Source organism: Rhodamnia argentea, chromosome 9 (assembly GCF_020921035.1).
Source record: "Rhodamnia argentea isolate NSW1041297 chromosome 9, ASM2092103v1, whole genome shotgun sequence".
Taxonomy (NCBI): Eukaryota; Viridiplantae; Streptophyta; class Magnoliopsida; order Myrtales; family Myrtaceae; genus Rhodamnia; species Rhodamnia argentea.
This window is the reverse complement of record NC_063158.1, coordinates 26705096-26718530: the sequence shown is the minus strand read 5'-3', so window position 1 is coordinate 26718530 and position 13435 is coordinate 26705096. Positions and strand designations below refer to the sequence as shown.

General features: G+C 39.1%; 2 protein-coding genes across 2 annotated transcripts; both read right to left on the bottom strand.

Annotated features, from left to right (window-relative positions):
• Positions 1-271: 271 nt before the first annotated feature.
• Positions 272-1664, bottom strand: LOC115755400 (MYB-like transcription factor EOBI). Its single transcript, XM_030694780.1, has 3 exons — positions 1520-1664; positions 1218-1347; positions 272-782 (listed from the first exon to the last, which is right to left on the bottom strand). Exons 1-3 carry the CDS (start codon positions 1662-1664, stop codon positions 272-274), a joined length of 786 nt encoding a protein of 261 aa, XP_030550640.1.
• A 7164-nt stretch (positions 1665-8828) lies between these two features.
• Positions 8829-9908, bottom strand: LOC115755409 (transcription factor MYB13-like). Its single transcript, XM_030694789.2, has 3 exons — positions 9703-9908; positions 9475-9604; positions 8829-9365 (listed from the first exon to the last, which is right to left on the bottom strand). Exons 1-3 carry the CDS (start codon positions 9845-9847, stop codon positions 8867-8869), a joined length of 774 nt encoding a protein of 257 aa, XP_030550649.1. The 5' UTR covers positions 9848-9908; the 3' UTR covers positions 8829-8866.
• Between the last annotated feature and the right edge of the window lie 3527 nt (positions 9909-13435).

The window sequence follows — 13435 nt, the reverse complement described above, 5'->3', positions numbered from 1 at the left end:
TAGAGGAGAGTTGATCTCTAAAAGAAACAAAGTAGTGTCACCATGGAACTAATTTTCAGTAGTACAACACTTGATTCATCTGTCCTCAAGTCCACCATCATTAATAGACATGCTAGGCTATAACTCACAACACAGTAGAAACTTTATTTAATACATGCACAGCAAAGTTCACTACATAGGGGAAAAAGGCTAGTCTTATGAAAACAAAGGGAAGACCGACATTACAAAGGAGTTCCACGATGATCACATATTTCAACGATATTCAATGATGTTACCAGCAGTTTCCCCATAGATCTATGGTGAAGTCATCGTAGGAACCACCGAAGTACACTGGATCAGAGTACATACACTCCAAAGAAGGCGACGTACTTGCCAAGTTCAGGCACATACCCTCCAAATCTTCAATTGCGCCAAAATCTTTCGGAGAAAACAATTGTTCCCACAAGTTTGCATCTTCTCCAATTATATTGCCTGGTGAGTTCCAGCAATTCGCTAGGGTTTCGTCACGATGATGAATATCATAAGAAGGGCACAAGCTGCTTGCATTTAGTGTTGGAATATCCTGGGGAGATCCAAGATTTGGTGCATCCGTAGGATGAAGAATGGCAATAGATGGATTGTGGTGGGTTAAAACATTATTTGGATTGGAGTTAACTTCCACATCACATGCAATTGGCATTTCGAACTTTTCATGGATGAAGCGCTTCTTCAAGCGAGTATTCCAGTAGTTCTTTATCTCATTGTCTGTCCTTCCTGGAAGTCTACTTGCAATTGTGGCCCAACTACAACAAAAAAATCTATAAATTAGAAATCTAGCTTGTTATTAACAGCAATAACAATGTGTTCTTGCTTGTTAATAGAATCAGAGATATATAATACAATATGAAATGCTTGATTTATCCAGCAATTTAGTTTAGGGTTTTAGATACCCCACTCGTGCCTCGAGTTGCGGTATAATGACAATCCAAAGATATTCCCATGCCCTAGCAGAAGCATAGAGGTACCTTCCTCAGTTTATGTGCTGTATTTATGCTATCTATAAGTTAGGAAAAGCAGATGGTTTGAAGTTGCATGCCAATTTAGGTCAATTGCAAGTAGAATGGAGAAAATGATTTTAATCATGAGAATAGAACATTTCTGAAGCACAAACTGCCTAAAGTCCATGTATGTCTACAATATCAAACGAGAATCATGCTGCATACTCGAAACTCACTTACCGGTTACCAAGAACTCGGTGCAAGTTGACAATGATTTCCTCTTCTTGTTGGGTGATGTTGCCATGCCTGATGTTGGGCCTCAGATAGTTCATCCACCGAAGTCGGCAACTCTTTCCAGTTCTTGCCAAGCCTGATGATAAGAACAAATTCAAGACTAGGGTTAGTGATTACTGATTAGGTGTTGCAACTTTCAATAGAATCTGGATCCACCACTTCTCTGGGGTTTGGATCCGTATAGAACTCGTTCAATGAAAAGAAATCAGATCAAGAAAGTAAAAGATCTCGATACATCACATGCTCACCAGCGGGTTCGGCCATGTGAGTCCAGTTCCAAATGCCATATCGCTTGATATAAGCCACCAGTTTACGGTCTTCCTCAGCATTCCAAGCACCCTTCTTCACTGTTTTGCTGTTTCTGATTTTGTCAACCTTGGGATACCTGGCCATTGACACTCGAGGTTGCGCAGTTTCGAACCCTCGTTGGCTCCGAATGAAAGCTATTCCTCTCCAAAGAGGGTGACCATGTATTTATATGCTCGTTCTGCACCTCGCACGTATATCAAAGCTTAAACGTGCGAGGGCTTTTTCATGAATAATTAAAGCAAGATAATGTCAAGGGAAAATGGGTACTTGTTCTTCCAGGAAATTGCATGTATATAGTAAAGTGGTTGTTGACCCCACTATTATTTGATATTCAAACCATATCTAGAATGGTTTTTGTTGCTCAATGTTTTAGCTAGCTTGAATCTTCTTGCCTTCTTCCAATTAATTCCTTTTCCGAGCAATGAAAATCTGGTAATGGCCGATTTCCTTTTGTCGCCGATACCAAACTTTTTAAGAAGAGTTGTAAGTATCGCCTTGGTATTCAAATTTCCTAGGTAGTTAATTGAAGGGACCCCAAAAATAAACTTAATTCGGATGTCTCGTGTTGATCAATAACACAAGAGGATCATCCTAATCAGCTAGTTGGGAAGCAGAATACTTTCAATTAAGAGGGTGATTTAGCATGAAAATAAAGTACCATGGATAATCAACGAGCAGATAATTCCACGGGGAATTGGGTACTTGCTCTTCCCAGAAGGACCATAAGTTGTGCATGTTTAGCATCAATGGTAAAGTGCGGACTGCCCCACTATTGGACATCCAGGTATAAAATGTCTCTTGCCAAAGAGGCATACTCTATTTAAAACTATATGGGGGGAAGTCCTTTACTTCACTCGGACAATTCATTGCTCTAAAAGTTTTAGCATGAACATCTGTCTAATCAATTTTTCTTTCTCTCCAGCAACAAATGGGCTTGTTTCCTTGAATTTAGGATGCATTTGTTTCACGGAAAGCTCAAGATTTGAAAAATATTTTCAAAATATGATTAGTTATAACTCTTAGAAAAATTAGTCAGCGCAAAATATTTCATTATCGAAATCAATTTATGCCTAACTATTTTGGTGGGTGGTGAAGATATTTTGTATTCATTCACTTCTATAAGTGATATAAACAATTATTTTTCAGAAAATATTTTCCAAATCTAGAGTTTTTTGGGAAACAAAGGCATCCTTAATTTTCCTCGTTCATTTACTTCCCCAACAGGAATTTTAAATGAAAGGTACTAATATAATTTCGGAAAAATCAAAGATATTATCTTTGGAGCATGGTTTATTCGTGTGAATCCAAGTTTAAGAGAATATGCCTAGTGTGAAACAGGTCTATGTTGATTCTGGCAAGTGAAGTGAACCTGCTTATGTCATCCGTGTGATCGGAAGATGACAATAAATTCCACAAACAATTAAAAACTGACACACTATTTCTCGACGGTCTTCGAAATTATTCTCCAAGTTTGAAATTAGACGAAAGGTTGCCATTCTTTATGTGGGGATAAAGACCTTTGCGGGTGGTGGAGACCAATAATTGATATAAAAACAGATTAATTAAATGAACTAAATGGAAAGGCACCTGTGAAGTCAATAGCACATCGTGCAAAGTAATACCTGCATGAGAGTGCCATACAACTTGGTACAGCACCTTTAGATTTTATAGTTTGGAATGATTTATGTTCATGTCATTATCCTTAAATTTCAATCCCAAAATGCACCAAACTTTCATTTCTATCAACATTCTACACAAAAAAGAAATGTGATGCGCTTGTATTTTTATACTGCATTGTCCGAGTCTTCTAAATTTATGGATCGGAGGGGTAGGTGTTATGTGATATCTCATTGGCTCTAAGTCATTTTCTATTAATGTATTTTAAATAAGAAGTCATTGTTTTACAGCCATTTATTATAGAGGCCTTATCACGAGCTGGACTCGAACCAAGGGCAGGAGAATCACTTCGATCCCTCCGAATTGCCTTTATTCTGATCGTGACTTTTATTTACCCGGTTCGCCACGCGGCAAATGGTTAGTCCGGAGTTGTTCTTGATCCTATGGTAATGCAACACTTAACTAACATCGAAGCACAAATGTTCATACATTTTATATGCTTCCCACAATCTAATTAACGTACATAATTGCTTCGGACTTTCTCATAGGGTTAAAGCACATTGTACGTATTGAAATCATGGTTGGTATTGATCAACAAAACATGCGTAGTTCTAGCCCAGTTTTTAGCGGCAAGTACTCTTCAAACAATTAAGCTTTACGATATTCCATTAGCAAAGTCCACACATTTGTACATCCAAATGCACCATTAATTGTCAATTTGATTGTACTTGTTAAGAGAGAGAGAGAGAGAGAGAGAAGAGACCTCACTCAGATAAGCAAAACCTAGATGCAATTGCAAAAGCTGATTTTTCTTTAATCAGAAACCTTTGAAAAAAACAAGAGGTTTGCAATACACTATGACACCCAAGATACATTGCTCCTTTTGTCAGCAGTGGAAGTTGAATAATACAACTTCTTCACAAGTCATAAAACACACCAAATAAATACAATAGGAAACTTCCCATCCAATTTCTGAGATATTGACCATCCCCCATTCCTTCAACACGCTTGTATTCTTGGAAGGAGCGAAAGAAAGAAAGAAAGAAAGTAGTTATTATTCACGCTCATTCCCCTAATGGATGTGGTCAACGTGAACGACATTACTATATTACTCTCTCTCTCTCTCTCTCTCTCTCTCTCTCACCCCTACTTTTTGAACACGAGGTTTGATTTCAAGAGCACAGACAAAACGTACAGTGGACCATCCTCCTATTCTCGAAAAATCTTCAGAAATCTTGGAATGACAGCTCAGGTATGACCAACAATGGAATTATGCAAGAACATAGAGAGAGACACAGACGTCTGCTCTAGTGCACGACCAAGACTTTCATGTTTACCGCTTTCATACTTCTCAATGACTTCCGTAATTCATCAGAGGATTTTCCAGAGTCACAGCAGACGTAAGTAGCCCTATCTCAAATCCGTCTGGCATCGAAATACGATAACTAGTCTCAAGAAACTATCAACTATATTAGGGCACGGGTAGGTCAAGAACCCTTATCCTAACCTACGTTTATCCTTATTTTCATCGGTCACACACTTTAACCACGGATTTCCTAAGGCCTGTGGAACGACTGGGGGGAAATATAGGCATGATTGTTGGGGGTTCAGGAATGATTGGCAAAAGTACTACTCTGACCTTTTTCTTCCCACTCCTCATTACGGCTCACCTCCTCTTTTAATCTCTTCGACGTCCTTGGCGATTCTCTGCCTTCACCTGTCACCATCTCGCTGTCCACCACTCCTGATTACGGCTCACCTCCTCCTCCTCTAAACATATAGGTATTCTTAATGGAGAATTTTATTCCGTCCAGTCGATGGATGATGCGCACGGAAAGTACCGTCACACCTTGCGGGGATGGAAACTAGGGGTGACCGCTATGCCACGAATGGGCGCGAGGGGGGAGTGAAAATTGCAGCACCTTATAGTCTGGGCACAATAAACGTGATTAACCGGCCCGTTCATATCTAATTCTAATCTAACATAAATGCACTGTGTGAGGCTTGTGTCGAATTCATTTTAATTTCTGGTCTGCCACGTTGTCGTGCCTAGCTTGTATTCTACCTATAACTAATTTTTCAATCTTGAGCTACTTATACACCACTCATTAGGTAAGAAAGACAACCTCTTTTCCCTCTCGAAAGATTTAGCTAATTTTACACGTGTCGGTGCTGGACTGAAACTGCTTTGCATGGGACAACATCATGAAACTGGGTTTAGATGGTAGCTCAGTCTTGTAAACAAAGTGCAGACGAGGCAATTTCCTAAACAACAAAAGCAGGCTTTCATACAACTTTAACTTATGACATCATGAAGTGAGTCAAAAGACATGTCATTACATAATCTATTCAATACCAATTGTGACATGTGGGCTGCGGCCTCTCCTCCAGAATTTAAAGATAAAAATTTGGAGTGTTGATTTTTTTTATTTTTTATGATGACGCCACCCGGAGGCAAGTAATACAAATCATGCTCACGTCATCCACGTCTTTGGCAAAGGTTGAATTCAATCGGTAGGACCAAATGAAATAAAAGAAGAGGCAACTTGCTGCCTTGGTTCTATAATGCTGTAGTGGAAAAAGATAACGACGCGTAGGGCAAGTATGCAAGCGGTTCATAAGTTGTTTGTTTAATGTGAACAGGCAAAAGCTTTACTATTTCTGAGCAAGTGTCTGGGATCTCTAGGAGGAGGGGAAAAAATTCCTTGGACAAAATCAGTCTATATCTTTTTATGCAATGAAGATTACCAAGGACTAATTTTCTTTTTTATAATCCAAAGATAGAGACGTGGAGATCTCGCTACCTACTAGTATCAAAAATTAAATGATACGACCGGAAATAAAGCCCAATACTATTTTATTTTTATTTTTTCTCCATTCCTACATATCTAAGTAAGACTAGAAGAACTTTTAAAACAAAAGTTAGTCCATGTAAAACCTTAACCTCGTACGTCAAGGTACACTTTTTTAAACAAATGCTGTTTTAAAGATTGAACTTTCAAAATTATTCATGACCTCGGAGTCAATTGGAGTGGTTGAAGATCAGAACACTTTGTCATTACTTAGGGACCCGAATATTCTTACCCATGAACTAGGAGTAGCTTAGGTGAAACGAAGCACAAAATCCCGGCCCACTAGTAAGGAGAAGAAGAGAGAGAATTGTGAGTGGTTGTCTTGCCCGAGTTCAAGATGCCACCTAAAAGCAAGTCTGTCGAAAATTTCGAGGTTTCTGTCAGTTTATGAAGAAAAGGAATTGTGAGTGGGAGTACGAAAGAGGCGTCAAAGTCCCGCGTATTTTTACTGCGAACTAGCGTGTGGAGAATTAGGGTTGTGCTTAGAAAAGTCAACTCGCCAAGGATTATTGTTTGTTTATCTAGAAGTCATGCCGCTTGTTTTGTTGATGTTTCCTCTCTTACTTCTTCCCCAATTCACACCCATTTTTCATAATAATCGTGATTGGCGAATATGTCCCCGGAAAGTACTATAATATGACGTTATAAAGAGGCTTTGACATTTTTAATCGGGATAATTATCGTACGTTGTCGACTTTAGCTGTCCATTTAGTTTTTAAAAGGAACAACAGATTATTTTATTTATTATCGCGAGACATATCGAGTATTTGATAAAACTCAACAGCATGGGACATTTTTTTCCTAGCCTATCAACTTTGACGAGAAATGAATCGAGAAGTGGATGAAGGGGTTTTAATCAACCAATTTAGATGAGTAAGTACTTCTTGTACTGATTAATCTCGCGTCAAGAGTAATTAACCAGTTTAGAGGATAACTTTGACTTCTCATAATCTGCTCATACGACCCGGGGTTGCCCGATAAAACGATAACCCGAAGCATGCTGCCGTTTTCTTACACGAACCATGTCCCATACACGAAACAGTGAAGTTCTTTTTAAGATGATCATGTGAAATAAGGACCGTATTTCGATTATCGTCCATGTTTATAATATGTGTCAACAGTTTACGAACTAAATCATTATTGGCAACCATCAATCAATTTCAATAGAATTTTGCCATCCTATCCTAAAAAAAAAAAAGAGGAAGACTCCGTAGTTTGTGTTGTCTAGTCAAATGTGATACATGTTGAGATGCATGTGAGAGATGTCTTAGAAAAAAATCTCACATCAAAGAATTGATGTAGTTTGAAGTGTTTTATATATTCTAGTTAGCACATACTCAGTAGCTCAAGTTTTTGAGTAAAACTAAGTCTAGATAAATATGTTTACAAGCTTGGGTTTGGGCTCCATCTTGGTGATCTCTCCAACTAATAGTATCTGATTTTTGTTGTGCGCTATGGACAAATGGTATCAAAGCCGATTAGTATCGGTATTTAATGAGTTGGGAACCTCCATAGTTCATTCTTGGAAACAGACAAGAATACTAATATATTCTAGTTGGCCTACACATTAGGAACCTCCATAGTTCAGTCTCGGAGAAAGAGATCAAGGATATTCATACATATCCTAGTGGGTCTGCATATGGGAAGATGGTATTGGAATTCTAACACTAGGGGTGAAGGGTATTGTCCCAGGTTCATGAGACGGATTACAAGGCTTGGCAAGGCAGATTAAGAAGCAGGAGACAGATTATAAGGTTAGGATTTTATGGACGCGTGGCACACATCAAACGGTTCCACAAGATGAAGGAAATAGATGGAAACTCACTCTTTTGGGAAGAGGAATTTAGGTGAATTAATCTTATTAGCAGGTTGTTGGGTTTTGCAGATAAGCCGTTGGTAGCCCAAGATGGGCTAATCCAGTTGAAATAACTGCAAAAGGCAGTTACTTATCTTGAACGTGATTAAAAGAATCACGTTCCTACATCGTTTTCTTCTAACATTCCACAAAAGAGAGAATACAGAGAACGGAAAAGGAGAGAAAACGACGACGTCATCCCTTCTCCTATCCCAAACGTGATAACAGGATGAACAATCTCTCGAGATTGCAACGAGAATATTTAATATGTGACAAATGATATATATCTATTATGTCATATACTTCTACGATTAGTGATTCAAGTATGTTCTTGGGCACGTTTGTTCGAGTAATCTACTGTATTCATAATGGGAATGCATTCCCTTCATAGGTAAAGAGTGACACCCCATATATTTATGTATTGATATTACTTAGGCACTTCCACTAAGCCCACATTTACTTGTTCCGGGTGTTTTCAAATATGTGACAATGTGATATGAGGAAAAAATTATATTTTTCCAGTCAATTTTGACCCAAAATTACTTACTTGGCAATCCAATCATCACTGACCATCCAACGTGACATACAATTATATCAACTATTTCCAACAAAAATTGATCGGAAAGACTACATTGAAAAGATTTTGGAATACATTTGGCAAAACTAAAAAGTTTAGGATTAAATTAGTATCCCGTATGATAGATTTAATGATGATTGGATAATACCCCTGTTATGAGAATAACATCACTTTTTTTATATATAATCCTTTAGGAACTTCCTCAATTTCATATATCATTCTCTTCTCGAGAAGAAAGCACTTCTTTTTAACATGGCCCAATATGTGTGATGCTAGGCTTCTTTTGAACATGGCCCTAAACATGAGAGAGAGAGAGAGAGAGAGAGAGAGAGAGAGAGGGGTTTACAAGATGGAGATCAATATGCGCGAAAGGTACTACAAATTATCATGACTCCCCCCACAAATCTAGGATAAAATCATCATAGGAACTAGCAAAGTATGTAGGCTCAGGCTGCGTGCAACCATCAGAAGGGGTGTTCTGTGTTCCTGAGTTGGCCCACATATACTCGAAATCTTCTTCTATGTATAGATCTTCCAGTGGAAGAACTTGCTTCCATACGCCTTCTCCTTCACCATCTTCATATTCTTGTGCTGAGCATCCGTTGTGGCTCCATGGTTTCTCATCATGGACTCCAACGGGAGGACAATAGTTATCTGCATTTGTTGTCAGGATTTGACCGTCGGGTCCATGGTTTGTTGCATTCGGACAATCGTTCGAGGGATGGAACAACATGTCCTCACGATCGGTATGGACATCAACATCATTGCACGAGTTCTGTAAACGAAACTTCTCCTCTGAAAGCTGTTTCTTCAAGCGGGTATTCCAGTAGTTCTTAATTTCGTTGTCCGTTCTTCCTGGAAGCCTAGCTGCGATTGCGGCCCAACTGAAACAAAGAGATATCAGACAGTTTCATCAGTAAAAAGGCAATCAATTAGCTAGTGCATTCTATTAAGGTCACAACATTCGCTTTCAATTTAAGTGCGATCAATTACCGATTTCCAAGAACCCGGTGCAGCTCAATGATGGTCTCCTCCTCTTCTTTGGTGATGTTTCCATGCTTGATGTTGGGCCTCAGATAGTTCATCCAACGGAGACGGCAACTTTTGCCCGTTCTTGCCAAACCTGGGAATCAACGCATATGATTCGAGACCAGGGTCAGTCGAATAAACCCGACAAAAACCGGAAAGACGACATGAGAATATGAGTTATGCATCACAGACCCGCAGGATTGGCCATGTGAGTCCAGTTCCAAATGCCATATCTCTTGATGTAAGCCACCAGTTTTTGATCTTCTTCGGCACTCCAAGCACCCTTCTTAACCACAGTCCTGTTGTTGCTTCTGTCATTCCTTGGATACCTGGCCATGGTGTTGATCGATCCTGATCAGTTCCGAGATCTTGATGGAAAATGCTGTTTTCACGGTCTCTTCTTGGCCTGAATGATGAAGCTCACTCTTGGAGCTGCTTATATATACATGGCGGTTCTCCTATATCTTGCACGTGTATACAAAGTCCATAATTTTCAATGTCTAGCTTGAAATTTTTTAAAGTCAGATGATTTCGAGGAAGGGACATTTGGACATTGACTCTTCCTGGAAAATGGATCGTTTCATGCATCTTTTAGCACCATCACAAGGGGTCATGTGGGAACTGACCCCATTGCATAATTTATGTTTGTGCCCGTCTTTCCCTACGGTCATTGGTTGTCTAATTTGACTTTGTGGGGACCATTATTGCATCCGTTCACACATGCCACTGGATGGGAATCTTATAACCATATATACAATTAATCGCTGAATACTCCATCTCAAAGGCACAGTCCATAGACGCTACATTTCAAAATCACCGAATGGATAAAGAGATAAGGAACGAATTTTTATGTGTAATGGATAAAGGGATAAGGAACGAATTTTTATGTGTAATTTGAGTGCATTAAAAGGGTGCTAACTTATAACAACTTATGAAATTACCAACATTTTAAGATGGCTTATAAGTTAGGACTTCTTATACTAATTTACTGTCTTTTATTTACATAACTTAAAAAAGATTCCAATTTACTAATGCTTATATGAAATTAAAAACCTAAATTAGAATGATGAACTGCTAACTTTTGTCAGATTAAATTATCAAACAGTTTGGGTTGCAAACTTTCGCTCAAATACTTACCAATGTATAAGTATAAACAAAACTAGCTCGTACCAAAATAAGAAAAAAGTTTTAGGCAACTCAAGTGACAATCCGCAACACAAAATTAGTTGGCAATTTAATCAAAGAAAAGTACATAAGTTACACAAACAAGGTTGAAAATTCCATCGATTGTTGGTCAAAGACGAAGTAGGTTTTCTCTTCTTCTTTTTTCTGTCAAAGATTAAATGAAGACGATAAGTAAACAAAATAGACGTTGGTATAAGAATTAGTAATGTCAAATTTTCGGTAAACTAGTCAAGGAAAAGTTGGTGATTAATCACTTTAATTGAGGTTGGTAATTTCAAAAAGGAATTGGTAAATCTAAAAATTGATTTCAAGGCAAATGAAATTGGAACTCACCGGGGATGACGTAAATTGTAGACAAAACAAACAAATGTTATTGGCCACCTCAAATGAAAGTTGGTAACTTGATCGGAGAAAACTTAGTATTCAAATAACTGAAGGTTGATAGTTTCATACAACAATTGGTATATTTGAGACTCGGGATGGTCCGGGGGATGGTCCGGGGGATGGAAGAGCACCATGTCATTCTGCCGCTGAAGTGTGCAAAAAGATCCTTTTCACAGATTCACTTGGGTCATGTAGACTAACGATTTGAGGCCTTGTGGTAAAAGAAACGAAAAAGTAAGTCATTACCCCTGTTGATCAACAAGCTGAGAGGGTAATACCAAAGGTTTATCGAGTTATGGAAATGACAACGGATCCCCTTATTAAATAAGTGGCCAAATGAGAGGTTCAAATTTTGGGAAATTTGTCCAAAAAATTCTAAACCTACTGTCCGGTGGTCGATTCAATCGTAGATATTTCAATTGTGTCAATTTAGTCGTAACCTATTATACACCGGTCAATTCAATCAGAAATCCTTCCATTGTGCTAGTTTAGCCATAAATCTGTTAACCATTTGACAATAAATTTTGGCACAAAAAATCTTCGATTGGCGGCAGTCTAATCGGTGCCAACAGTTCTACATGACACGGCTAGTGCTGATGTGAACATTATTTGTAAAAATTTACATGGACCATGCACAGCCCCACAATATGATACTAGAAAAAAAAATAGTTATATCAATTGGAAAAAAAAAAAAGAAACTCTAATGAAACGTGCGTGTATTAGGGCTTTGACCTGATAAAAAAATGTCGAAGTGTGAGAATATTTTGGAATGATAACGTCGTCGAAAGGCAAGTAATCCAAATGCTGCCTACGTCATCCAGGTGCTCAGCAGCAATAGATTAATCACTACACTAGGGACCATATAATAAAAAGCAACTTGCAACCTTGGGTTTGACAGAAGAAAGCCCTTGCCTATGTCCAAAAGAAAGAAACAAAGAAATTGTGCAACAAAGCAACCCCCACCGTCCATCAACTTTGAGATCCATCTGACCAATAGTTTTACATTTTCGTGTCCCAACGACAGAAACTTGGCATTCCCACGTTCATCACGAAATCACAGACAATACCCAATTTACACATCAATATTCAAGACGCGGAATAATTTCTGTGAACATAATTCGATTACAAGATGGTGTTGAAAAACAAATTTAGCTGAATTTATTAGCAAGACTACTGAGGTTTTGTTCAACGATTTTCTTCTGGGCTTCACATGGTCAGCATTGACCGGTCTCGGGTCGGAGAGATTGTATTAAAGAACTAATTCTGGGCCCTGCAATATCTATGAACTTGGCGCGTATGAAATTTTAGAGGACTAAGCAACATTTCATGCACATAACGACAGAGGAAACGTTGAGCACACGTACTTAGGATTAAGGAATGGCTAAGTACGATTACTTATGATCCCATCTCTAATGAAGTTTTACATTTCCGTGACCCAACGATAGAAACTTGATAGGAAAATTATCAAAAAAATCTTAAACCTATTGCATTTTTGCCAATTCAGTCATAAACCTTTTAATTTTGTCAATTCCGCCATAAACCTTTTACATTTATGCCAATTCAATCCTAAAATTTTTTTTTTTTTGGCCAATTCAGTCCTAAACCTTTTGCGTTTGTGTCAATTCAAATCATCTGACCAACTTTGGCTGACCGGCGGTGACGTGGATGCCGACCGGCAATGACATGGACGCCGATACCAATGTGGACAATTTTTATTAATATTTTAATATTTTTTAAAATTAATTTTTTCTTTTTCTTTCTTTTTCTTTTCTTTTTTTCTCTTTCCTTTTTTGTTTTTCTCCTTTCTTCCTCCTCCTACCCTTCTTCTTCCTCTTGCTATCGCTGATGTGGTGACGGGCAAAAGGCTAGGCCGACGAGGTCGACCTTGCCGACTAGTCTCGACCGACGAGGTCGACCTTGCCGACTAGTCTCGACCGAGCCTCACTAGCGCCAGGCAAGGCCGTCTAAGGCAAGGCACGACCTCGCCCAAATCTAGCCTACGCGAGGTCGGCCAAGTCGCCATCGCGAGGTCGACCAGCCACGGTGAGGCTCGCCCTTGCTGAGGCTAGCCATGGCAAGCCCGGATTTGGGCGGGCACCAACCAACACAAGTGGCAAAAAGGACACTTGCAAAAATCAAGGCAAAAGATCTGGGTGATGTCACTTGTGAACGAGCCGCGCCGAATCGTGAGCATGAAGCCATTAACTCCAATCTTTACGGACCCAATCCTTGCTCTTCACTTTGGTGAGGGTGAGCCTCGCCGTCAATGGCGAGGCCGCCATGGCTAGCCAACCTCGTCCAGGCTAGATCTAGGCAAGGTTGCACCTTGCCATGGCCGCCATCACCAGGCGCTAGC

Coding starts and splice junctions, on each gene's coding strand:
- LOC115755400 (XM_030694780.1), bottom strand. CDS start 1,664: ATGGCCAGGTATCCCAAGGTTGACAAAATCAGAAACAGCAAAACAGTG. Junction 1,348..1,519: donor TCACATGGCCGAACCCGCTG/GTGAGCATGTGA, acceptor TCTTATCATCAG/GCTTGGCAAGAACTGGAAAG. Junction 783..1,217: donor CACCGAGTTCTTGGTAACCG/GTAAGTGAGTTT, acceptor TTTTTGTTGTAG/TTGGGCCACAATTGCAAGTA.
- LOC115755409 (XM_030694789.2), bottom strand. CDS start 9,847: ATGGCCAGGTATCCAAGGAATGACAGAAGCAACAACAGGACTGTGGTT. Junction 9,605..9,702: donor TCACATGGCCAATCCTGCGG/GTCTGTGATGCA, acceptor GTTGATTCCCAG/GTTTGGCAAGAACGGGCAAA. Junction 9,366..9,474: donor CACCGGGTTCTTGGAAATCG/GTAATTGATCGC, acceptor TCTTTGTTTCAG/TTGGGCCGCAATCGCAGCTA.